The sequence below is a fragment of the Idiotropiscis lumnitzeri genome, chromosome 4 (assembly GCF_059441095.1).
Source record: "Idiotropiscis lumnitzeri isolate Australia: NSW breed Sydney's pygmy pipehorse chromosome 4, RoL_Ilum_1.0, whole genome shotgun sequence".
Lineage (NCBI taxonomy): Eukaryota > Metazoa > Chordata > Actinopteri > Syngnathiformes > Syngnathidae > Idiotropiscis > Idiotropiscis lumnitzeri.
Genome location: NC_142394.1, coordinates 17,120,260 through 17,145,076, shown reverse-complemented (window position 1 = coordinate 17,145,076; position 24,817 = coordinate 17,120,260). Strand labels below are relative to the sequence as shown.

Below are 24,817 nucleotides of genomic sequence, written 5' to 3'. Positions count from 1 at the left end.
GAGCATTTGCTGATATTATGCCCCCTCCATCCGAGACGGATGCCCCTTCAACACGCGCATGCACCCGCCACCGGCGGTAGACGAGGCGTGAAATATTTTTGTCTTGAACCTTTCTCGAAGTTTATGCCGCCTCTATCCCAACAGGATGACCTTTCGACATGGATTCAACACTAATCTATTATCGATTGGTGACATGCGTGCCCCAAATAAATTTCCGTTGACCGGCGGATACGATACTGAGCACAATCTAAACATATACATAAACAGGCACCAAGCTTCTATCGTGTATTGTATCATTTTATTTTTATATTTTTATTCAGTGTCCCATTTGTCAGTTTGCTGTGGATGTGTTATTTTAGAAAGCAGGTGCTGTCTTTATTTAAGCAGGTGACACTTGTTATGGATCATGTCTTTGCGTTGCGTTCAGATGCGCCGTCCGATGCCGCGAAAGGCCCCGCAATCCATCAATGTGATTGTGACTAATCCCCCAATTTTGTCTGACCCAGGTCTTTATTGAGTGGAGGGTAACTGATGAGATGAGCGGGAGCGGGTAGTCGCAGGGACATGCTCCTCGAAAAGTGTCCCCATGTTTACATCCGTTTGTGTCGAAAGCCTTTGAAGCTGACAGAAGCATTTTATCACTTCAGGCGGTAACCGGCTTTGTGTACTCTCTGACCTTGTGATTGTTCACACGGTGCCCTGTTAAACATTATTTTGTCATAGCAGTTGACTCATTTTACATGATCTTCCATATGTCTGTTTGAGAGGAAATTTAAATATTAGGGTTTTTTTTTTAATATTAATAATAATTTGTTTACAACCACGACTTTGTTTGGGATTTATGTGACGTCGACGTGAATGCTTATAAGACTGAAAGTCGGTGTTTCGGAAGTTGACAAGTCCAATCGAAATGTGGATAAGCTTTCATATTAATGCATGGTTCATTATTTTGAGCGTATTACAGATTAATTTATTGCTTGTTTGTCAAAAAAAGTGTATAGAATAAATATTTTTTTTCATATGAAACTATTGCATATGAAATAGAAATCGCAATATTAAGATGAAAAAATTCAAGTGAGGTCCTTTTTTAATGCCAGTGTAGTAATGTCACATAAGCTGCAGAGGAATTGTGCTGTAAGGATCGTGTGGATGTAGCTGACAATTTGTTCTTCTTTAAACCACAAACAAGTTGAAACTGGATCAACAGCTTATTCCATTCTGCTTTGATAAATCAACTATTACAATCCACTCAAATCTTGAGCATCAATTAAATCATCATGCCCACTGAAAATGTTTCGATTGAAAAATGTTCACTTATTTTCAATTTGAAATGTTTTTTTACCCAGCATTACAAACAATATAATTTCCAAGCCAAATTGGAAACCACTCATTTGAAGTTCACGACTCGCACCATTTCTGGCAGTCTAGCTCGCACGCTGCAAAGGAAATTGTTCCGCACTTGTGAAATGCAATATGCAAAACCTCTCATTTTCGCTGTAGGCATATCCGGTAATTAAAGGATTAACTTGATAATCTTAATAGTTTCTTGGCTTTGCCTTCCTCTTTCCTCCCATTATTTTCGACAATGTCAACGATTTAAGAATGCCTCCTTTCCCCCTGCCTGTCTGTTTCTGCTGTAATCAACTTGCTTCTAGTTTAACCTCATTTCCGACTAAGCACAAGCAGTCTTCAAATCCAAAGGCTGCTGCGTGCCTGGGATGGCAAAGACTACGACTTTGTCCGCCCCTCCTAACAGCCTCTCTTCATCTGAGGATTGTGTCTGCTTATGTCAGAAAATTTTCAAATCTCTCCGGCTGGAATGCATCAAACCGCAAGCGGGTGCCTTTTTTTATATTGGGCGTAAAGCCACGTGGAATCCTCCTCCTCCGAAGAGCTTTTCTCGCAGCTTGGACTGCACATGGAAATGCAAGCATTGTTATTTTCATTTCTCCAAGAAATAAAAACTCACTTGTGGAAAAAAATTCTGACATTTTTATTTGAGTCAAATAACATCTTCAGCCTCGATTCCTCGGAGTTTCTTTCACAATAGTGGTCATCTGCCTTGACCTATGGATAAGTGCGCTGTTGTCACTTTTATAGGTAACCCTTTTCACCTTGTGACATTGCACATGTTCAGCTAACTTGGGGCATGTGGAGCTTCCTTTTGAAATGTTCTTTACAGATTATGTGGCCTTGTTGAAAATCCACTTTCTATGGACAAATTGTCAACACCTGTGTGTGCTGAAATTGCACTGCATGAGCCATTTTTATGAGAAGAGACCGCCTGTTGTATGTTGTCAACTGATCAGGTGACGAGGACACATTTGGAAGCCAACTATTCATTTTGAGGCACTATCTCAGTCAGTGGAATAGGCTGAAATTAAACCAGATTTTTTTTATTTTTATTTTTGTTAACAAAGAAACTCTGAGTGATTAGAAAAGACTCACATCGACTTGAGAAAAACATTCTCCGCTAAAGATGTGATTTGCTCCGGAAAACCTAATGGACTTCATAAAGCATTGTGCTTTTGAAGTTTGTTGTTTTGTTTTTTTCATTCAAATCTCCATGACACAAGTAAATCACCAAATTCAGAGTTAACGAGCGACATGCTGTCAGTGTATGAAGTTGTTGAGATGTTTTCCTCGTTGTCGTGGTTACACTGAAGACCTCTAGCTGTCATCGTGTCAAAAGAAGAGCAAAATTATGAGAAGGCGTTTCGGCTGTCTGTGGACTAGGAATGGCAATTATATCAAAACAACACTAAGACCAAATGCATCCCAAAAATGGTGCCTCGATCTTTTCAAAAAGCGGGTACAGCGTCCTTCATTCATTTTGCTCAGGCACAGTGAGAGGAAAAAAAGGTCCCCCGTTTGCTAATCTTATCGTAACTCTGTTTCAACAGTCATGTAATTGTCTCTGCTGACTGACTTTCTGAAATGTCAGAAAATGGAAGCTGACAAATATCTAATTTGTCCTTTTCACTAATCCATCTCACTGCCTTTATTAAAAGTAAGGACTAAGGAATGAGGATCCACGTGAATGTGAATAAACCTTGGCTTAAGGACACCGATTGCAATTGGAATGTAGAAACGTGAATGAGCGCTGCTATTTAACATGACTAAACTCAGCCAAGGCCAAATGTCTGCTCTTCTATTGTATGACACTCTATGCTTCTCCACGATATTCCATTAGCACTATGCCTGCTTTTCTATCAGAAAGGTCAGTGTTTTATTCCAAAGTAAGAAATCGGACTTGATCATGGTCTGACTGTTGAAACAGCACCTGTTAGCTTTTGCGTAATCTGGTCAAGCGTCATGCAAATGGCGCGTTCAGATGACATGTTGAAAATATTTTTGATATATATTTATTTAATTTTTTTAACACGGCATTAATACGGTCATGCAACAGACATTGTGCCTCATTTTCCATCTATACCTATGTAAACCAAACCAGAAACAAACCGGCGACATAACTAAATAATAATAATAATAATTAAATACATAATTAAATACATAAATAATTATATAAAATGTAAAAAGTAAAAATACGGAAAACGGAATACAGGCCACAAAATACCTCCCCCTATCCGACCCCAGAGTGGTGCTACTCCATGTTAATAGATAAGATAACTGCACAGTGTTTTTTTTAACCATCCATACTCTCCAAGAATGAAATCATCAGTCTCCAAATCTTCCAGTCTTGAGGACATTCTGGATCCTCTCCAGGTGGAGGGTATCAGTCAGTAGTGTTCAGAACGTTCAGAAAACATTAGCGGCGAAGAGGATGCTACAACGGGGATAAAGTATCATTTTTGACACCGCGTGTATGCCAGTGGGTATTTGATTCAATCTGTCGGAGAAGCGTCATTATGAGACATTGGTCTGACGCCCCGCTGAGATGTTGCTTCACAAAGATGACAGGAAAACGTATGAAATAAAACCCAACAAGCTCAAATGGGCAGCTGTGAGTGTTCCTGTTAAAAAGCGCCGAGGCTCATTAATCTGTTGTGAACTTTATTTACAAAACTAACAGCTCAATTCTTTTCTTTTGGACACGCTATTTGACACGGCCCCAAATGCTATTTAATCACCGAAAACGCCGCCCTGCGAGGTGATTTATTCGAGAAGCTTTTGAAGGCAATTCTCAAAGTTGATGATGTGACCCGAGCCTCTGGAGCACATCTGTCATGGAAACGCTGTCATCGTGCTACGGTGTCTGTAGCGCATCATTAGTATCCGGAATTAATGTATGCGCACAGATGTACAGGCAGCCCTGCATCAATGTACACGCTTAGCAGCCAATTTTCTATTCATTCAAATGGAGGAAAATTGCAATAATGAGTTTGAATCATTTCTATTCTTTTCTCTCCTCCACCCCTCCCGCCCCGGCCCGTCCGCCTGTCCTTCAAGTCGCCGTCTTTCTATCTCTTCCCGATGTCTCCATCTCCACCTCCTTCCGCCAATGACACAAGCGTGACGTGATTAGGTTGCTGAGCTACATGTTTATTTAACGTCTCTCCAAGGAGCGTTATCTCTGTGTGTTGTCGGTGATTGATTATTTCCACGGCGAGCATAATGACAAAAACATGTACTATTTGGACATCTTCCTGCGATTCTGTTCAAGCGCGCGTCGTCATGTATCTACATAATTCTTCATCTCCCATTGTCTGATTGAGAGAGCAGTTTGGCTCCGTCATCGAAATTTGAAATCTTTCTTCATTCCATGTTGTGCGTTTGCACAAAAAGCTCCCCCCCCCCACCCCACTGCTTCACTCTTGTAATGTATGTTTTGTCAGTGCAGAATGTTTGTTTGAGTTTCTGACATGTAAAGATAAATATTTGTCATCGTTCAACTGTGAACTCTATTATATCTGGCTTTTTTTTTAATATCCCATTTTTGTTTCTCTTCCTGCGTTTGATCACTTGCATTGTTTACTCTGTCAGCCGCTTATTTAATACTATTTATAACTTAACATAAGCAACATTCCTGTTCCCCTCATGCTCAATATTCCGGGTGATTGCTCAGTGAATATATTCAGAGGTTTAAAAGCAAGTGGAGAGCCAATTCATCTCACCAAATGCACATTTACGGTGGCTTTGTATTTTATGACAGCCTAGTGTGAAATGGTTGATTATTGTGGATAGTAGCTGTAATTGCATTAATTTCAGGAGAGATTGTGAAGGCGTCATAAAACATATTGTAGCTGCCGCTCATCACTGTGATGTACATCATGCTCTGTTTTGCTCAAGGATGCCTTTCCTTTAGGCACACGATGCAATAAAAATATAAATACATCAATTGCATTAAACCCTACTCAATGTCTACAGCGCACCACAGCAGAGGCTGCACAATTGTCTCTTATTTACAGTTAAGTTATAGTTTTCTGAGGTTAACGTAATGTTCAATTAATCTCTTATTGGCCGTCAAATTGTGAAAAAGGACGATACTTGTCAAAATGCACAGTATTGCCGCCAATAATTGGCCGGACAGATAATCGGTCTATCACTGGTAAACAGCAAGTCTTTTGTTTAGGTTTTGAACTTAGATAGCATGTGAAAGAACACATTTCCTTAGACTGCGGTTATTTAAGTACTGAAGATCTGTTTTTTTTAAATGTTTTTATTTTTAATTGAAATCAACCGTCGGCCGATATCGGTCCACAATAAATTCTCAACATGAATTTCAGTTCCGCGGCTTGATTTCATGGTCATTTTTTTTTAAATATTAAGATTTTAAATTAGCTCGGATATATATATATATATATATATATATATATATATATATTGACTTGTTGCCATGGAGAGTGAAAAACGGTAGGGTGGTTTTATTTTTCTCTCTCCATTTATTGTTTTAGCCCAGATGACATCCTTATACTGTTTTACATTCTGGAATTTGGTGCTGTGATTAGAGAGTGAAATGAAAGAATTAAAGGCTTATTTTACGAATGGTGATAAAACAAGATTTTGGGAAGTGTGGTGGTGAATAAATGAGAACATAACAAACCCAGTTCAACATGACTCTAGATTAGGGTGATGTCCTTGACAAACACTAAGGATGAAGTACTGTATCTTCTTTTTTTTCATTTTTTTCTTTTATGCAGTGCCTTTTCCACTTCATCATCTCTCGTGCATGTAGTCAGTGTCTCATTGGGGAGTCGACATGGTCAGCTGGACCGAGGAGATGTTGTGGCCCATGTGCAGGGGGGAAATCTGCCACGGACATGATGGCTCGGAACGCTGGCAGCTGATGCACCCTTGTTGGGATGGTGTGCGGGCTGTTTTGTGTATTTTAGGTCAGTTGAAATGTCTCTCGAGAGAGGAGCAGCTGCAGACAAATATCAACTTTGTATGTTGCATTCATCTTTTTGGTTTGCATTGAATGTTTCGCTCTCGGTTTAAAAACGTGTGGTGTTAAGGTGGACGAGAATGTCCTATCAATTAATTCGGATGGTGACATTTGACTATTCTTTGTTGCGCTTGCCTAGCAACCCGGCTTTGGATGCCGATTGATTTAAGTTGTGGTTTGAGCCAATCACATTCAGCGGAAACTGATGCAGTGCTGCTGTATGTCTATTTGATTTCTGCATTGACCTGCAAGGACTCTGTTAAGCGGCTGATACTCCTACTGTGTTGAGTGTGTGTGTGTGTGTGCCTGTTTGTGTGTGTGCACGTTGACTTTGAAGTACACTGTGCCATGACAATAATCTAAGTCCATTTACTACACATCAGCCCTTCATTATGGCTTTGATATAAAGCTGTGCGTGACCAGAATGTCCGGCCATAAAATGACAATTTCCTTTTCAAAAGAAATGACATGTATGACCTCATTAACCCAAAGTGCGTGTACTCAGTTAAACGCAAGACTAACAACCCCCAACACACGAGTGGGCTCGCACAAACACCAAGTGGGGGAGCATCCGAGTGCAGTTAATTGCTCAATGTGACCCTCAAATGAGAAGGCAGCGGTGAGTTCACGCTGTCACATGTTCATCAGGCGTTCATCATGTCAGCTGCTCTCTTTGAATTTCTGTTTGAGGCTCGTTAGCTGACAGGTGTAAGGTGAGTCTCGTCCAGTGTTTTTGAGATGACCACTTCAGTCTGCGGCAGTCCCCACCGGTTAATGACCACAAAGTTCAAAGTTGGACTATTATTAGATTAGGAGATCGCTCTCTCCAGTCATTTTATCGCCCCCCCCCCTCCTCCTCCTGCTTTTTGCCAGTTCTTTAAGTGTTGGATAGGTTTAGCATTCTAATTTGAAATAAATCTATGCAAATTGTAGAGTTGTCAAGGTCCATCAGATGAGGGATTGGCATAATGGTTGATTAAAAGATCGTTTAGACTTTTTAGTGATTGCGCCCAATTGAGTGATTGATCACTTCTTGAAGTGATTGAGGCAAAGTGGAGTTTACCGCTTGGCAACAACATGCAGAGATGCTGTTGCTGCAAAATGGTGAGCTGCATCCTTGAAGATCTTCACTATGGCAACTCGCACATCACTGGCATCCAAACTGGAATTCAGAACATTTTGACATATTCTACTCCTTAATCATAGTTCTAGAGAAGTTCCAATTCCGGAAAATTTGCACACAAAGTTGTGGAGTCCAAAATGGACAGTCACTGGTCATGTCACATGAAGAGAGTCTCCATCGATAGTTTGGAAGTGCAAGATTTCTGTAGACTTTACGACATCTCCTGTCATTGTGACTTTCCGATTGTCCCGTCAGGGCTCACCACAGTCAGTTTTATTTGGCCCTTTTTTTTAACACCAGATGCAGTTCCTGACATAACCCAGACATATTTTTCCCAGAACCAGCCATGATTAAGAATTAGGACACTGGCCTGGAAACAAACCCGCACCATCTGCACGAAAATCAGACAAGGGATGTTTTGTATCTCTTCACATAACTAACTTTCGTGGAGGGCCGTCGCATACTGTGCGAAGTTTCTGACCTTCGCAAAAAAAAAAAAAAAAAAAATGGCAGTTGGATACTCACTCTCGCACATTGGGTGATTTAACAGAAGGACTCCTTGTGATGTGAACTGTGCGAGCATGTGTCACGTTCTGGAACTCCTCGTTCAAAATGTTGTATGTATGTTTTTTTATGTTTTTGCAATATACGTATTGCATCGTCCATTCTCACAATAGCGATATTTTTTTAGCTCCAGTTGACACCATAAAGTTCTACTTCCTCCCCGTAACACGACAAACAAAACGTATTACAATGGAAGGTGTGCTCAACGTCAGTATGACTCTTTAATTATGAATTACAAGCTGTCGTTAATGCTGTTTGCTATTTAAGTAGCTGTGGTTGTTATTAAAGTGCTCTCGAAATAGATGATGCAACTATCATTCAGCCATCCTTCCCGCACACGCTTGTTGGAAGCGCAAGCCTGATCAGCATCTACCAAGCTACGCTGCCGAACCAAACTGTACTGATAGTTTTTGAGCGCTCTTGTTGTCGTTCCTTGAAAGTAATTGTCTTGCAGGGCCCAGGCCTAAGCCTCAACAGTTTGACACTTTCAGTAGATGCCAACATGCATCGTCAGGCAGCTTGCTTTGACTCAATACTTGGCTGTCATGTTAATTTTCCTCCCCCAAAGCTAAACTGGGCCCAGAAAATAAGAAAACGGCGGTGTGTCAGCAAGTGATGCATGTCCTTCATCGGACACAGCACATTTAGTTTTCATTAAGACTTAAACATGTACACGGAACATTAATGGGGTTCGGCGGCAATGGTGTGCTTCACTGTTTCTCATCCTGATAGATTAGCAACTCAGCACATGAGGGGGCTAGCGAAAGGCGAGGCATTAATGCGGTGAGGGGGAACAACTGCTGGAAAATGTCTTTATCCGTGCATTGGTGTTTACGATGCAATCTAATATCATCTGTGACATGAACATCAGCGAGCCTCGCGGAGGAGGCTGCGGAGGGGAGGAAGGATGGAGCGAAAGGTCATCACAAGCGCTGCCGTTTCATTAGGCGAGATGAGGCTTTCCGTCGTCTCCTGCTGCATGGGGAGTGATGGAGAAGGTTGTTAATGCCTGCTCTGTCAGCCATATTGGATTCAAGGCAGTAAATTAATATCTATCCTTATATGGGTTTTATTTGGGGATTTACTGGCCTCCCTTGAGTGTCTGTGGCGTAAAGAGGATATTTCCGACTTTCTACTCCTGTGTCCTCTCCATCGCACTTTAACTTAAAAAAAATCTTTGGAGGGAATCGGCATTTGCCCTGTGCCGCAGGCTTGCTTGTCACATTCGGCGTTCCTCTTCAACGTTTTCCGCCAAGTACAGAACTCAGCTGTCATTTGTGCCGTTGTGCTCGTGAAGGACGGCTTCTGCATCCCGGAACAGTGCCGATGTCGTTCCCCTCCATCACAGCGGGCCTCAAGGTGCCACATGGCATATCAGAGGAATAAAACTAAAAGTTGTGACTAAAAATCTACTGTGTGTATCTGAGAGGAGATTTTATGTTGACCGACTCTCGCTGATCATGGGTAGGGTAAGGGTCCTGGTTGAAGAGCGAGTCATGTAACACTGTTTGAAGTGGCCTAGTCGCTGACAGGATTTGTGGCCATCAACAGTGATTTTTAAAGGCTTGTGATTAAGAGTTGGAGTGAAGACATGGACTGATCCCGCCAAGAGCACACAAGGCCAAGCTCTGTCATTGCCCACTGTGCTCCACATCTCACACGCACACACACGCACACACTCTCTGTCTCTCTTTCTCTTAGTCTCTCTCCCTCTCTGTCTCTCTGTCTGTCTCTCTCTCTCTCCCCCTTTCTCTAAGTGTCTCTTTCTCTGTCTCTTTCTCTCTGTCTCTTAGTGTCTCTCTCCCTCTCTCTCTCTTTCTCTCCCCCTTTCTCTTAGTCTCTCTCTCTCTCTCTCTGTCTCTCTCTCTCTCTCTTTCACTCTCTCTCCCTCTCTCTCTCTCTCTCTCTGTGTCTCGCTCTCTCTGTCTCTTTCTCTCTGTCGCTTAGTGTCTCTCTCCCTCTCTATTTCTTTCTGTCTCCCCTTTCTCTTAGTCTCTCTCTCTCTCTCTCACCCTCTGTATAGCTCTCGCTGTCTCTTTGTGCGTCCCTCACTCTTTCTCTCCCTCTCCCCTCTCTGTCTCTCTCTCTCTCCCTCCACATCACTGTCCATCTGCCATTTGCCTTTTAAATGTTTACCTCGGGGTGTGACAAGACATGCATAATTCTCATGTATCATATCCTTTCTTGTTGCAATACACTGTCAGATATCTATATAATGACAGATTGATGCTTCAATAATTTGTCTTTACTATTTTGAAAAAGATGATGTCAATGTTCTCCGCTAAAATCTGCCATCACTGTGTTGGACCCCTGCTCATATCTATTTTGAAGAGCGGGTCTGATAGTCGATACAATATCCGCCTTCGCAACCCCCACATTTGACCCATTAGTAGCACAACCTGACTAGACTTGCAAAAATAAGATTCACAATCTGACCAAAAACCACCTGCACCTAATATGGGAATGCTGTTGAAATCATTTTTAAATTGCTATCTGGGTTTTAATGCCACTGTTTTTAGAATCACTAGTTCCTTCTTTAGTTGACTTTCAGATGGTTTTAGGCTCGAGGTTACCGGGATTCTTTAGGAAGATTCCTTAAGATTATCAAGGCTAGGAATCATTTTCGAAACATAAACTTAACAATGACAGGATTTTTTTTTTTTTTGTTTTGATCGTTGCTACTTTTATGTTTATACTTTTCTTTTTTTAACAAATATGACAATGATTTTTTTAACTCCCTCTTTAACCTCAAAACTATGATAAACACCTTCACGATGAACTAGACAGTTTGTTCGTCAGGACCTGTTCTAACGGAGGTGTTCTAGAATTTTGTAGAAAATCTTCCCGTAAGTGAAAGCGATTACATCTGAAAATTGGGCGACCAACTCCTTATTTTGAGGCAACAAATATTTTTGCCTGTTTTAATGTTTCCCTCTTGCGTGAAGTGATCACAATTGCGAGCTCTCCGCCGTTCCTGCAAACTAATATATTGTTTATGGCGTCCTTCTTATACCTTTTTCTTTGTTCCTCCAAGGTTCTGAGCATGCCGCCACAGCGACACAACCTGCAGCCTTCTCCGACCTGTTACCTCACTTCTTGGTGGAACCAGAGGATGAGTTCATCGTGAAAAACAAGCCAGTGATGCTCACGTGCCGATCCACTCCGGCGACGCAGATCTACTTCAAGTGCAACGGCGAGTGGGTTCACCAGGATGACCACTTGATTGTGCGGACTGTGGACCCGGCTACAGGTACAAGCGGACTAGTTTGCAGTCGTGCGGAAAGTAACTTCCATCTCAAACAAGTTAACTTTATTTCTTTTTTATATTTTAATGGATGTGGCGGTGCCTCATGCAACTCTTTTGATTATAATACAAGCCGAGGCGGGCCGCCGAAGGAAAGTTTGCAATTTGCTGCTGATTACCGCGCTCCATCAGGCCCTCGGCTAGTCCGCCAGCCTATTTAGCTTGCCAGAATCATAATAAGCACATTGGTTTCAGTCTCAGAAATCGGCATGATCACCTTGGAGACCTGTTTGTTTTTTCTCGCCGTTATGCTGCAGTCCCCCGCCTCCGCCATCAGTGCCATAAACATGCACGACACTGATGTTGTGTGATTCAGCAGCGATCTGCCAATGCAAGCCAGCCATTCGCAGCACGGCATCTGACAAGGACGTGATAATGACAGGTTTTCACGGAGGCAAATGGGAGCACATGCAAATGTCCACAATAACTAAGCAAACCATGCGCATCAGTCTTTGTGCAAAAATGTTTCTGGCCGGAACCTCTTTTGTTCTTGCATTAAACACCAAACATTATATTTAGCTTGTATTTAGGACTAAATGGGTTTCATCTTACAATATCAGAGAAAATGTTAAGAGCGTAGCGGAATTAATTCTGCCTTGCTTCAGCATTCTGACACAGATGAATAAAACTCCTGTACTGCACTGAGCCTTTGATTTGTTTGTGCTGACGTTTCCCCTCCTGTGCCGGAACATTTTCATGCTCCCCAATAAAATCTAATTTAGGATTTTTTTTTTTTAATCCTCTGCAGCGTGAGTGACTTTGAGTTGTGATTTAAGATTCAGTTCTCTGCAGTGTTGAATCTGATTTGCCTTGTTGCCCGACCACACAGCAGAGGTTGCATCAGAAAAATAATACATTCCTGTGTACAAGAAAACAAAAATAGAATGCAGCAGTGCCCACCCCATCAGATGTGTTAGAAAATCATGATTTTCCTTTTGGAGTCATCAAAAATGTGATTTTTCTCTCAACTCCAGTATTGTTCAAATTGATATGTATTACTTGAATGTCGAGCTAAATTCCTGCACATGTTGGTGCAATTAGAATTTAAAATAAAAAAAAAGAAAAAACTGTCGGGGTTGTCCTCATTTATGCTGAGCGCTGTACCCGCGCAGCATATTACATATGATATATTTTCGAAGTAGGGTGTTTATTTACTCAATTGCAGAGATTACTAGTTTATTTGAAGGGTGTAGAGGTGTGTGCGCTGCGCTGAGCAACCATATTCGCTTTTCTATGGAGTCATCTTCCTGAGCCACATGGCTGAAGAAGACAAGCACACACCCAAACAAGTTTTAGATGTCCAATATTTTTAGCAACCCACGTTATTCTCATTTCATAAGTCATGTGCTCCTTCCGTGTGGTCTTTTGAGACCGCGGCCATTGAAATATTGAGCTGAGTGATTCTCTATTGATTGTCACATGATATGAGAGAATGGAGTGATCAAATACTTGAAGTGAAATCAAGTTAGATCACTTATGAGCGCAAATGACGTGTTTTGTAATTGAGGGTGTCAATAATTAGTTTGACACGAGGCAATGCCACATGAGTGCAACTCATTTCACCAGGACGCTGAGTTGCCAAGCCTCTGCCTCCACTACTTGCATATACGACAGCGACATCGTTTGCATATAGATACAAATCTTTGCTCACTAAGTTGTGTTTTATAAACATTGCTTCTGTAGAAAGTGGCGTAGGAAGCCTTCAACCCTCCTTATCTGTGATTTCAACCTTTATAAATGAGGCCCTTTAGCGGCAGCTAATTCTTCTGTGGGGCGTGCGCTGTTGGTAGGCATCTATTTGGGGTGGGGGTTGTTTATGTGTTCAAATGTCACACCAACAGCTAATTGATGCACAACATCTATTAGGGCGCTCAGCCCTATTTAAGGACATGCTATGTAAGTAGTGACAAGCCAAATAAGGAGCCTCTGTGGCCTGGGCAAACAGTATTCTTGACCAAATATGTACTCTGCCTCTGTCCTTTTGTACATGCACAAGCATTACGCTGAAGTCCTTTTAATTAGTCTGAACCGTGTACTGAATGGCTCAGTGAAAATGGCTGCTTTTCTTCTCAATGGGCCAATCGCTTGATTAGCGTGAAGTCAATCAGTCAAACAGGTTCAAATATTCAACGGCAATGTTGAAATCCAGATCGACGTTACTGCCCTACTTTTCCCTTTGTCGATATTCAATACATGGGAGGGAGGCTCTTTAGTGAATATTAAGTAGTGTATTGGCTTCTCCCCAGTTGTGACCTTGCAGAGTTGGCTACTCAACTTTAATAAGATGATCATGAATTGTGTTGTGACAGTCCTGCCATAAACTACACTTTGAGGGAACATCATATTACCAATGCGGCGTTACTCTGCCAACCATTAATGACAACGGACCGACTCATCATGTTGTTATGAGCCCTTACAGTCCGCATTTATTTTTCTTTCAAATAAATCTGTCTTGCCAGGTCGTCACACTCTGTGACGTTCCACCTCGCAGCAGTGGGCGTCACTCCTCTTTGACATATATACTGTATGTCTCATGTGGGGCTGTGTAGTTGTGAAGGACACGTGACGGTCCAAAGGTAGCACCCACATCGATCTAGCAAACACCTAGGCTGTTTAATGTCAGTGCCGCCCTGAGGAGTTTACGGATGGGTCTCTCTAATTCCCCTTCAAGCCAGAAGATAAGACGAGCTCACATCTGTGTATGTGCTATTTACCAATACACTCCCGAGGGGATATTGAAAGGTTAGGTTTGGGAAGCATAGTTATTTAGTTATGGAAAAAGCAGCACGTCAGTCTGCAGTACAGACTTGCCAGGCTGTCCTCACACCCCGGTCGTCACACTGGACTCCAAACTTAGATTTGTTGCCAGGCAACAAGACTTCTGTCACAGCACAAGCTGGCCGATATCAACGTCGTGCCTTGATGAGTTGGATGTAAACCCAAGCTTATTGACAAATTTACACAGTGGAAAAGAGTGGACAATCACCGTGTGAAAATAGCCCGAGAGGAACTTTGTGATTAGTTCCACCTGAATTAGTTGTTGTTCTCTGCCCACACTCTGCACAGATCCGCGGAATGAAATAGGCACAAGACAAACGTGTAAATTCCATAACAGCAGCGTGATATATCAGCCTTTGTTTCATTGGTTGGTTGCCTTGTGGTCACATGGGCGTCAAAATTCTGCTGGAGGTGGTGGTCTATGTTCAATGCGAAAATCTTTCATTTCACTATTTGATGGATGAGTGGCCCAGCAATGATCAATCACAGAGTTTGGTTTTGCACAAGAGCTGCAGGTATAATACCCAAAACTATCAATATTATATTTTGATATATGGTAAGCCGCCCCACAGTCGCAGTGGACCTAGCGAGGTTTTTCACTGTAAACGTTCCAAGAAATAGTGATGAAATATTACTTCTGGTATCCCAAGCGAGTCTGATTGGGTGGCAAAAAGAAATTGCAAGCCTTGGGGCATTACCTTAATACAGGTGCATGTTCGACATAAATTAGAACACGTTCCAGTGAATTAAAATTGACATTCTGAATGTCAGAGCAATAACTGGCTGTAATAACACGCCATGATATGACGATGACATGTGCTGCATATTACTGAATAACTTCGAGAGACAATGTATTGAATGATTGCCACATTCCTTGAACATGATTGTGCAAGAAAATATTTCATACTATTTTTTATTTTTTTAAATCACAAAGTTGCATTTCTGTCACTCACTGGTTATGGTTTGAAACTAGTCAAGCCAGATCTGGGTGTTAATACAATGGAAATATAACCTTCCGGCAAATTCAGTAAAAAAATTCACTACAGTGTGCTGTTATGTGGAGAATCCTTTTGAGAAATTCCTTGCAAATCATATAAATCATAAAAAGCCTACAATGCACAGTAGTAACATCAAGCTTTTGCATCACGCATTTTAAATTCAGAGACTAAAGTTGCCATTGATCTTGGCGCAGAAGTTACCAGACAGCGGGTGCAGTAAAATGGCTACGGTGTCAGGGATAAAGATAAATTGCATCCCCAGATAGGAGCAGAACCGCGTTTCATTTGAAAGGTACTTGTGGTCGTCTTTAATGGGGTTACATTTGTCATTGATTCAAATGGGATAATGTAGGCTACGATGAGATATTCCTAGGCAAGGTTAATACAGAGTGATTCCTCTTTCTCATAATCTTCTTCATTAAGTGAATTAAATCATTCCGCCTAATAACGCATACTCAATTAAATGCATTGTGTTGAATTCATTCATGCACTGTACGTTAGATGTGTTGGCAAGCGGACTAGACGTTTGACTACATTTCCTCAACGGAGTATGGGGTGGATAAAAGGGAAGGGAAATGATGGATCGATGAAATGGGTAAATGTCATAGCAGAGGTCTGCTTGGATATTGCACAACTTCCCATAACTGCCTTCATGTTGTCCTTTAGGCCGCAATCTTCTTCAGACGTAATGTGTAATGAATACCTGTGCTGGTGACAACCATGTGGGACAGCACATTTTGCCACAATTGCTGTAGGACACAATTAATCAACAATCAGTTTGACGCAATATATTACATTGCTCAGTCTATCCAACAATTGAAATTCCTGTGAGGAAAACTGAGAAATAGATTGATATGTTAGTTGAGTGAATAATGGAAATTGTAATTCTTTCAGTTTGCTTTTGTGTAGACATAAACCAATGTGCCAGCGAGACTGATGATACCGTCAACCTCACAAAAACAAAGCAGCGACATGATGATGATGATGATGATAACAAGAAGGCAGCCGTTTCAGCGATGTAACAGTGTTGCCGAACGCTGCCGGGGCAATATTTAACTAAGCCCCAACTCGGTTGGCTCCCCGCAGAATCAAATGTCAGTGTCTCTGCCCTTTTAAATTGATACCTGAATCGCCTGTGACGTGGAGATGAGTTTGTTTCAAGCTCACAGGCTCAGGTGGTAGCCAACATGACGTGGATCACAACTATCTGTCGCAGACATAACCTCTGCCCTCATCAGGTGACTTTGTTCACTGAAACTGATCCAATTCCGCAAGCACAGAAGCACTGCACCAGCTGTGAAACATCCACTCCGATCCAGTATTTTAAACTTTGACTCAACCAGTCGTATCGCGCAGGTTCTGTATGATAAGGTCAATTAGTAAATAAATAAAAATGCTTCATATACACGCCCCATTCAGAATAGTCTGACCCGATCATGCCCATTCCGATCAAGATTTCATTCCGAACGAGAGGGGTGGTTAATGTGAATTCATAATCCAAAATGTCGGAACAAACCGTCTTTACCGCGTGTGCCTTTGACGACAGCAAACGGGTTTGTGTTATTCCCGGAAGCTAGTCGAAGCAGAGTGAGCGAAAGACATGGCGAGCGCAAGAGTCAACTGGTACATTTGAAGCTGCAGTAGTTTTAACTCGACGCAACAGCGCAAACGGGAGAAATACGCGAAAAAACGTCGAAATAGACGGAATAATATTTTGCTGACATGAAAGTCGCTACGGTGTCTTCTTCCTCGATTATTTCCGGTATACCTGGTGAATCTGCGAATGTCAAAAAAATTTGCATGAAAACGCAAGTCCTAATCGGATCAATATTTTTAGAGTCGATGAAAACGATGCATCTGATTATAATTTTAATATGAACTTTGACCCCAGTATCAGAAGCAACTGCAGGTTCTGTAACTTGCCATAGGATACTTTGACTATGAGAATGTGTGCGTTTCCTACACATGCGCAGGGACCTTAAGAAGCTCCTTTGAACATGAAAGGGAAAGAGATGTCACAATTTGTCCTTCCTCTCCCGGTATCAATGTCCGTTATTGATCCATCCTTGAGTCTATCGGTTCCTATTACTTGCCCTCAGTAACTTATCTCAATCGTTGTGGCTGTGACACTTTCCAAAGCCTCGGCTGGCTCTGCGCCTTCCCCAGGTCGTCCTTTATGGAAGAGGATGACGGGGATGTCTGGTGAGTCTTAATAAAGATATATCCCCTCTGAACAAATCAATAGTGACAGTGTGTTTGCGTAGATTAGGGGATTCTCCCACTCTATGATTTCTCATCAGACACATGATGAGGAGAGGGGAGATAGGCATTTGAGCGGAGGATCCTTCTATGGGCCCGACTGATTTGATTGTGTTTGCATTTCATCTGCCAGCATTGATGGAAATGATTTTGATCCTTGTGCCATATTGTCAGCCCCGCAGAACAGCCTCTCAGGTGGAAAATACATGCATTTCATATTCCTATTTCAATAACCTCAGCAACGGCTTTATAAAGGCCCGGGCCGATGAGGTCTTCTTTGTTGATTGAACTGGTTGTCAACAAGCTTTGGAAGATGCAGAAATTCAAAACGTGGCACAGGTTTTCATATGAAAGATTTCTTTTTTTATTATTATTTGGGAGACACAATATTAATAACATGCAGTGTATCGTAGTGACTTTTTAATAAATTTGAACCTCTCTAAGCATGCCCTATAACACTCGGTTTTATCATCACCAGCCCCTGGCCTCCATCAATCCTTCGAAATCTAAATACCAGCGATGACGTGGTCAGTAAATCCGTTAAAACCATCCATCACTTTCTCATTATAACTAATAATGTGTCATGCCACCACAGGGGGAACCCTTGCGTATGCAAGGGAGCAAGGATTAATTTGTATAAAAGATGTCTTTCATGATTGACTCGATCCTGGACTGTTATGTGATAACACATTTCATTTCTGATCCAAAGGGAAGATAATCTAGGTTTAGCCCAAACAATTTCTGACCTTTCTTTTAATATCTCAGAGCTTAATACGTTAGTCACACCTCCCACCCGCCTCTTTCTCACACCCGCATGGATGCCAATATTGAATTTCCAGAAGATTCCTTTCGGAAGCTCACTCTTTCCTTTGAAGCCTTGTGGTGATATTAGATCGGAAACACCCTAATGGTTGTTGGGACACACAGCAGTGATTAAACATAATCTTTAATAGCCGGTTGAGGAGCAGCCGTGCTGCGATTTAACCAAAACCTGATAATGAACCGGAGGAAATAAGGCAATCACAGTGAAGGAGGCAATATCGTCCTAAATGAACAAAATGGCCTTTTACCACCTGCTAAGCATCGATCAGTAGCAGAGGCGACTAATTGATAATGCATTATTTGTAGAGCTGCCTCATAATGAGACTTGTATTTCATCCTGTCCTTGACTGCGGGACGGAACAGGGAAGGATTTGGCGATGAATCCAGCAAAACAGATGGGAAGGTGAATTGTTCCCATCACACATCTGCCCATGTGTTCTATTAAGCTTCTCAGACCAGTCAGCTCATTGTGTTTATGTGTGCGCGTGCAAACGCAAGCGAAGGAGGAGTCACTTAATATGTGAGTGTGTTAGAATTCTTTATTTTGATTGCTTGTCATACAGCAAAGTTGGCCCTCAGAAATTTAGCAAGAAACAATCCAAGCACCTCAGTGCTATGTGCGGGACTGTTTTCTGTGATGACTGTGCCCATGGCAAAACATCATAGCAACACTCTAAACTTACACAATTTCAAACTTTCACAAAATCAAACAAGAATCCAGAAACTGGAGAAAAAAAAAAGGAGTAAGACAAATAGGTGGGCATCAGCAAAAAAAATATAGATTTTCTTACCATTATTTCTGAAAGTTTGGAATCATCAAATCATCGTCTGGGGCTGCTTTGCTCCTTCAGGACCTGGGCAACTTTTTGCTCCGAATACAACTATGATTTGTGCTGTCTACCAGAAAATCGTGCGGGTGAAAATTCGGCCATCAATTTGTGCCCTCAAGCTAAGCTCTCTTCTTGGGTTGGGGAGCAGGACAGCAACGGACAACAAAGCAAGTACACCTGTAAATGGCTTAAATAAATAAAAAAGTCCACACAGAAATTAAACATAGTTCAGCTTCAAAATCATTTGATATGACTGAGTTAAAACAATTTTGACTAGAATATAATTAAATAAAAATGAAGTCGTTTGGAAACGGCATTTTAGATTTCATCTTTGTGAGATATTAAAATGGGTTTAATGAAAATTGAAACATTGAAGTGTGATAGCCCCCAAAAAAATCTGAAATGAGGAAGGGAGGCAAATAACGGCCAAAGTAAACCACAATTTGCTCCCGTGGTTCTGGTTGACCTTCAATTTTCCAATGATTGCAATTATATTCATCACGAGCATACAGTAACAGTTCCACTTTCTCTCTATTTTGCACATCTCTTTTTGAAGTTAATCTCTGCACGCAGACATAATGAACTGAACATTAGCCGCAATTAGTGGAACAAAGTGAAAGCGTGATAGTTACGCTTTGCCAAATAACAACACAGGCGTTCCACTCTCCCACGCGTGGAGTCTTTGTCCTCCCACCAAAGTAATCTAGTGTCAGTCCCTCGCTTCTATTTCTCTCGAGCAATTTCAGATTTGTTAGCTTGGATTTATCACAAAAGCAACACACCTGTTATGACAAAGCGGCTTTTTGCGATTTGCATGGAAACGCTCCATGGAACGAGTATCGGTTTCTGTGCAGCACAAACACTTAATAGGGGCAAAAATTGACAACGTGCTCAGATTTGACAATGTTCACGCCACGTCAGGAGTAAGTCAAAAAGAAGCTGATGAACTTCCTCCCTGTCTCGCTTTTATTATTTTGCGCAATTACGTTACAATTTCACATTTATTACATCGTAACCTTAACGCGACGTGGTCTTTCAAGCTCCATCCACGTGGCACCAAAATGAAAGCTGTGACTGTTGGGCTGACAGCCGTGCACCGACTGGAGCTTTGTGATGTCAATCAGCACCTGCTCTCTTCAAATTGGTTTAGTAATAGTGTCGGTGGGGAGGAGGTTTGGGGGGGGGGGGGTGGCTGACAGCTAAATAGCCCGTGGAGATTTTTGATAGGCAGAGGAACGGAGTTGGCTGACAGTTAATGCTTTGTGTGGTGAGCCCCAAGGAGACTTTTACAGCATTTGTATTTTACACACTCCTGGAACAAACATCAACTTGCCAGTCGCCTCCTTTTAAACTAGAAGCTGCAGGGTGTCCTGGGTATGGGACACTGGTGCAGAAGTGAAAAGACTGTTTTATGTAGCAAGCGGAAGAAAAAAGCTTCAGTGTCCTTGTGGAGTGCTCGATGAAACATAAAAAGGAACGGAGACATTTTACTCCAGAATTGTGCATGAGACAATGCTCTCAACATGGTCTAAACCGATCAAATCCAGTCGAGTCAGTTCTGTAAATACACATTTTTTTATGTACTGTATTGAGAGGAAATAGTCGCACAAATTCTCAAGCGACTAAAATGCAAGTGTTGCTGGGTTATAGGTTGGATAGAAACGATTCCTAGTATGTGCAGATACCTGCTCTTCTGCTTTCTTTTCCTGTAAAAAGGGCAGAAAAAAAAAAGCAAATACTAAGACAGCATGTGCACGTGTTTCGGGGAGTCTTTTCATCAGAGCGCATCTCCAATGAGGCATGCTGACAGCGAAGCGAACAGCAGTGTACTGGTCTGGGACCCATCAGGAAGCAATCCTGAGGATTTTATGCAATCTGCTTCAATAATTAATCACTTCACATCATCTCCGACCATGGATTTGTTTCTGTAAATTGTTTTGTCTTCTGTGCCTTTGCTAAAACCTCTACAAGCTGTCTTTTGGGCTTGATGACTATGCAAACATTTTAGTTTTATATTATGACATATTCAGCATGTCTTTCTCTTTCAACTCACTGTAATAGTTGCTCTAATGACCATGTGGAATGTTAAATGACAGAAATGGTACAAGCCTAGTAATTTGGATGAAGAGTAATCGATTAATCTATCATTTATGTTTTCGATTAATTGATAAGATTGGATATGGGGGGGTGTCAATTTCCATCCTTTTATTCAAAAACAAGATGACTATTTCACAGTAACTGTACAGAAAATCTACTTACATAAATTGATTATGGTTCAGTTCATGATTTGGAATGTCAGAAAATAGAATATATATATATATATATATATATATATATATATACTTTTTTTTTAATCAGAGATGCAACTAAACTTTTCTAGCTTAAACGTTTGTGTTGATTCTGAATCCCTTGTTTTTTTTTATTCCTCTAGCACATCAGTTTTTTTATATAGTAATACAGTTTGTTATAATCTTAAATTAAGGTTAAGTTCAGCGACAGGTTGATTTTTTTTCTGTCATAGCTATAAATTACAATACATAAAATCCATAGTTTGCAAGCTTTCATAGGTCAAACTTAAAATATCTCAAAAACCTCATGTGCTAGAAAAAAAGTAAAGGTATTTTTTTTTTTTAAATCAGTGCACAAAATATTCGGGGCACATGCAGCCTTCTCTGATTAAAATTTGCTGTTGGCCAGTGTAATCAAACTACATTCATGGAGGACTGCAGAAATCGGAGGGTATTTACTCTTGAAAGGCTCAAATTCCAGACTTTTAAGATTTAAATAAAAAATGAAATCATTTATTTGAGGGTTTTCACAAATCAAAATTTGACAATTGCTTTGGAACACAATGTATACTGATTGTATTTGAACGTGCCATATTCGATTGTGCGACATTCGCTCCAAGGTCAACTCAAGTTCAAGCAAACTCCTCAACAATTTTCAAGGTCCACTCTCCTCTTTCACTGTCTTACCTCAAGTTTCAGCCTCAGTTTATTTATAAAATACACAGCTCTCCGTCTTGCTTCTACTTGATAAATAATTTACACAGTTGCATTTGAACAAAGAAATTAATAATTAATGGCTCAATGCGTGTTCGGTCTGTAGCACTTCATCCCCTTGTGTCATTATAGTTGATTCAGGCGCGAAACATGTTGACTCCTCCATAAGAACGCTGGGGCATTAGGTGCTATAAATGGACTATACGTTGTTGTTTTTTCCTCATGTACCGTATTTTGCAGACTACAAGTCGCTCTTGAGCATAAGTCGAACCAGCCTAAAAATGCCTAATGAGGTAGGACAAAAAACATACATTGCACTGGAGGATAAGTTGCATTTTTTTGGGGGGTAATTTATTTTACAAAATGCTCGATTAAAAACAGACATTTCATCTTCGAAGGCAAGTTACAATATTAATAAAAGAATAAAGAACAGGCTGAATGGGTGTAAGATATGCTAACACAATGAAGATTATTCAGCTACATGAAAAATAAACATGAACAAAATAGGTGTTCAGTGTTCATGTCAATGTTTTTGGGTCACTGCTGTCCGTTGCATGAAGCGGAAGCACCAAAGGAGGTCTTGCCGCATCGTTCTTTGTATTTATCGCCTTGGTAACCAACTGTGCGTGGACTTCGTGCCATAAGACTCAGTCGCAGCACATTGTTCACGCAGCCATTGGCAAACTCGTTCCTCTCTGGCTGTGGCCATTTAGAGTTCCATTTTTTTGTTTGTTTTCTCCGCAGTCAGGGCCGCCTTCGCTTTTTGCACTCCTTAACAAGTTTCTCATTCACTCCATACTTTCTCTCTGCTACTGAATTACACTTATAACTTTAACTACTTGCTGCTTTGTAGTCTGCAGACTATGATTCTCTTGAGGGGCATTTGTGTTCAATCTTTCTCAGTTGTGTTTGTAAGCAGTAGGCGATAACGGTGCATACGACTAGAGTGCCCTCTGGTGGCTGTCTGTGAAATTACTTTTTTTTAATGTATAAATTGCTCCAGAGTATAAATTGCAGGACAAGCCAATGTATGAAAAAAGGGCGCCTTTGAGTCTGGAAAATACGATATCTTCTTGGTAGCCAGCTCAGCTGCAGAAAAGGAAAAGAGGACATGTCACAAACAGACACACACATGCTATTTTTTATACAGTGAAGCCACTTTGATCACAGAGAATACGCGACAAAGAGAAAAGAGATACTTTTACTCTTCCCACCTACACCTGGAAACGCTCTCGTACGTTTAGTGTGTTTTTCAACTCAGCCGTGACAGCTTGGCTAAAATGTCATATTGTAATAATAATCTTGTTGATACCATTTTTTTTTCCTCACCCTCAAAGGTGACATTCTTTGATTACTTCTCGAAGAGGAAGGTTGTGGAGTATTTGACTGTGCAACCCTTAAATAATTGCTTTTTTAATAATTGCAATTTCGGAAGGACTAATGAAATTGGCACCCGCTCTATTGAGTGTTTTTTAAATTTTTAATGAAAATATTGTGAATCCCACTTGGGCTTTTCACCTGAGGATTTTCCCCAAATAGCGCCAGGTGGTTAGAAGGATGTGGATTGAACAGTATCACTAGCTTCTGCTTAATTACAATGGCTAGTTTTAGGAGCTTTCCTGCAATCTTTTCGACATTGACGGAGCGGTGAATGAAATTTGTGTCTGAGACGTGTAATGTCATGTCATCATTAAGTATTAGCATTTTTTTTCACCATTGAGTCCCAAAAAAACGTGAACATGTTCAGTTTCTGCATGTTTATTGGTCACCGACATGCGTCTGCCACACCTCCTGAAATTATATGGAGCACCACTGGTCCAAATGATCAGTGTATGCTTTCAAGTCATGGCATGTCTTGTCTGAACTATGAGCAAAGCTTTCACTTTCCCTTGCAGTTTCACTTCGAAAATTCTAAATGTGTCTTAGGAAAAGTGACTTTGATAATGTATGGATGGATATAGTAAAAGGCTTATATCATGTTATTTTAAGATTTCCACAACTACGGGCTTATTATATGATTATATGCAGTTATAGCAATCTTATTTGCTATGGAATTAGTTTTTTTTTTGGGTGGCGATTTTTCAAACCCGAAAGTATATTGTGGATATTTTATATTGTAAAGCCTTACGTCCTCAATCCAGAATCAAGCGCCGGTCTATATACAGCATTTATGTGCATCTATGCGCATGGTAATGTGTGTGAAAAGTAAGTTTGTTTTGCAAACAACGCGTTTTTGACAGCGACGCACACATTACGTATGCATGCTAATATCAATATCATTATTTAGCTCGCAGTTTGATTTGCTTCCATCTCTGGCCTCCATCAGTTTTGATTGTGGGAATTGCACCAGTTAAGCTTTAATTTCCCGGCCAATCCACTTTTGTACTGGCCAAGGTTTACCAGGCAGTCCTGTGAGAAATGGCTATCACAGACAAACAGCAGCTGGTTGGTCTGTCGCCAGGGAGGCCAGCGCCTCGGCGGGGGAGCCCACTTGGAGCCCGCGTTTATCGGAAACGCATGTGCAGGCGAGCGCACGAAGGTGGACGTTCAACTCCAGCCGAGGTGGCTGATGTGGCTGCTCACAGTGCCTCTTTCCCAGATATGCTTGTCGGGTGTCCCGCTGGCTGCTCGAAGAAGGGTGGCGTGTGTTCAGTCTGCAGGAGCGCTACTGGGTTGGCTCATTCAATCTTGCTTTAAGATTCAGGGCCCAAACATTTTTGAGGATTGGCCGAAACTGGTGCTTCGTGAGGAGGAATGCTCAGAGATTAGAGGAAAACACCACTTTGGTTTT

General features: G+C 41.3%; 1 protein-coding gene across 3 annotated transcripts in view; it reads left to right on the top strand.

The window, feature by feature from the left end:
- unc5a (unc-5 netrin receptor A) overlaps positions 1-24,817 on the top strand; it is a 151,339-nt gene that overhangs the window by 63,144 nt on the left and 63,378 nt on the right. For all 3 annotated transcript variants that reach the window (XM_088293074.1, XM_088293073.1, XM_088293072.1), the window contains exon 2: positions 11,068-11,283. In XM_088293074.1, the coding sequence (XP_088149200.1) occupies positions 11,068-11,283 (216 nt within the window). The remainder of the gene's footprint in view (positions 1-11,067; positions 11,284-24,817) is intronic.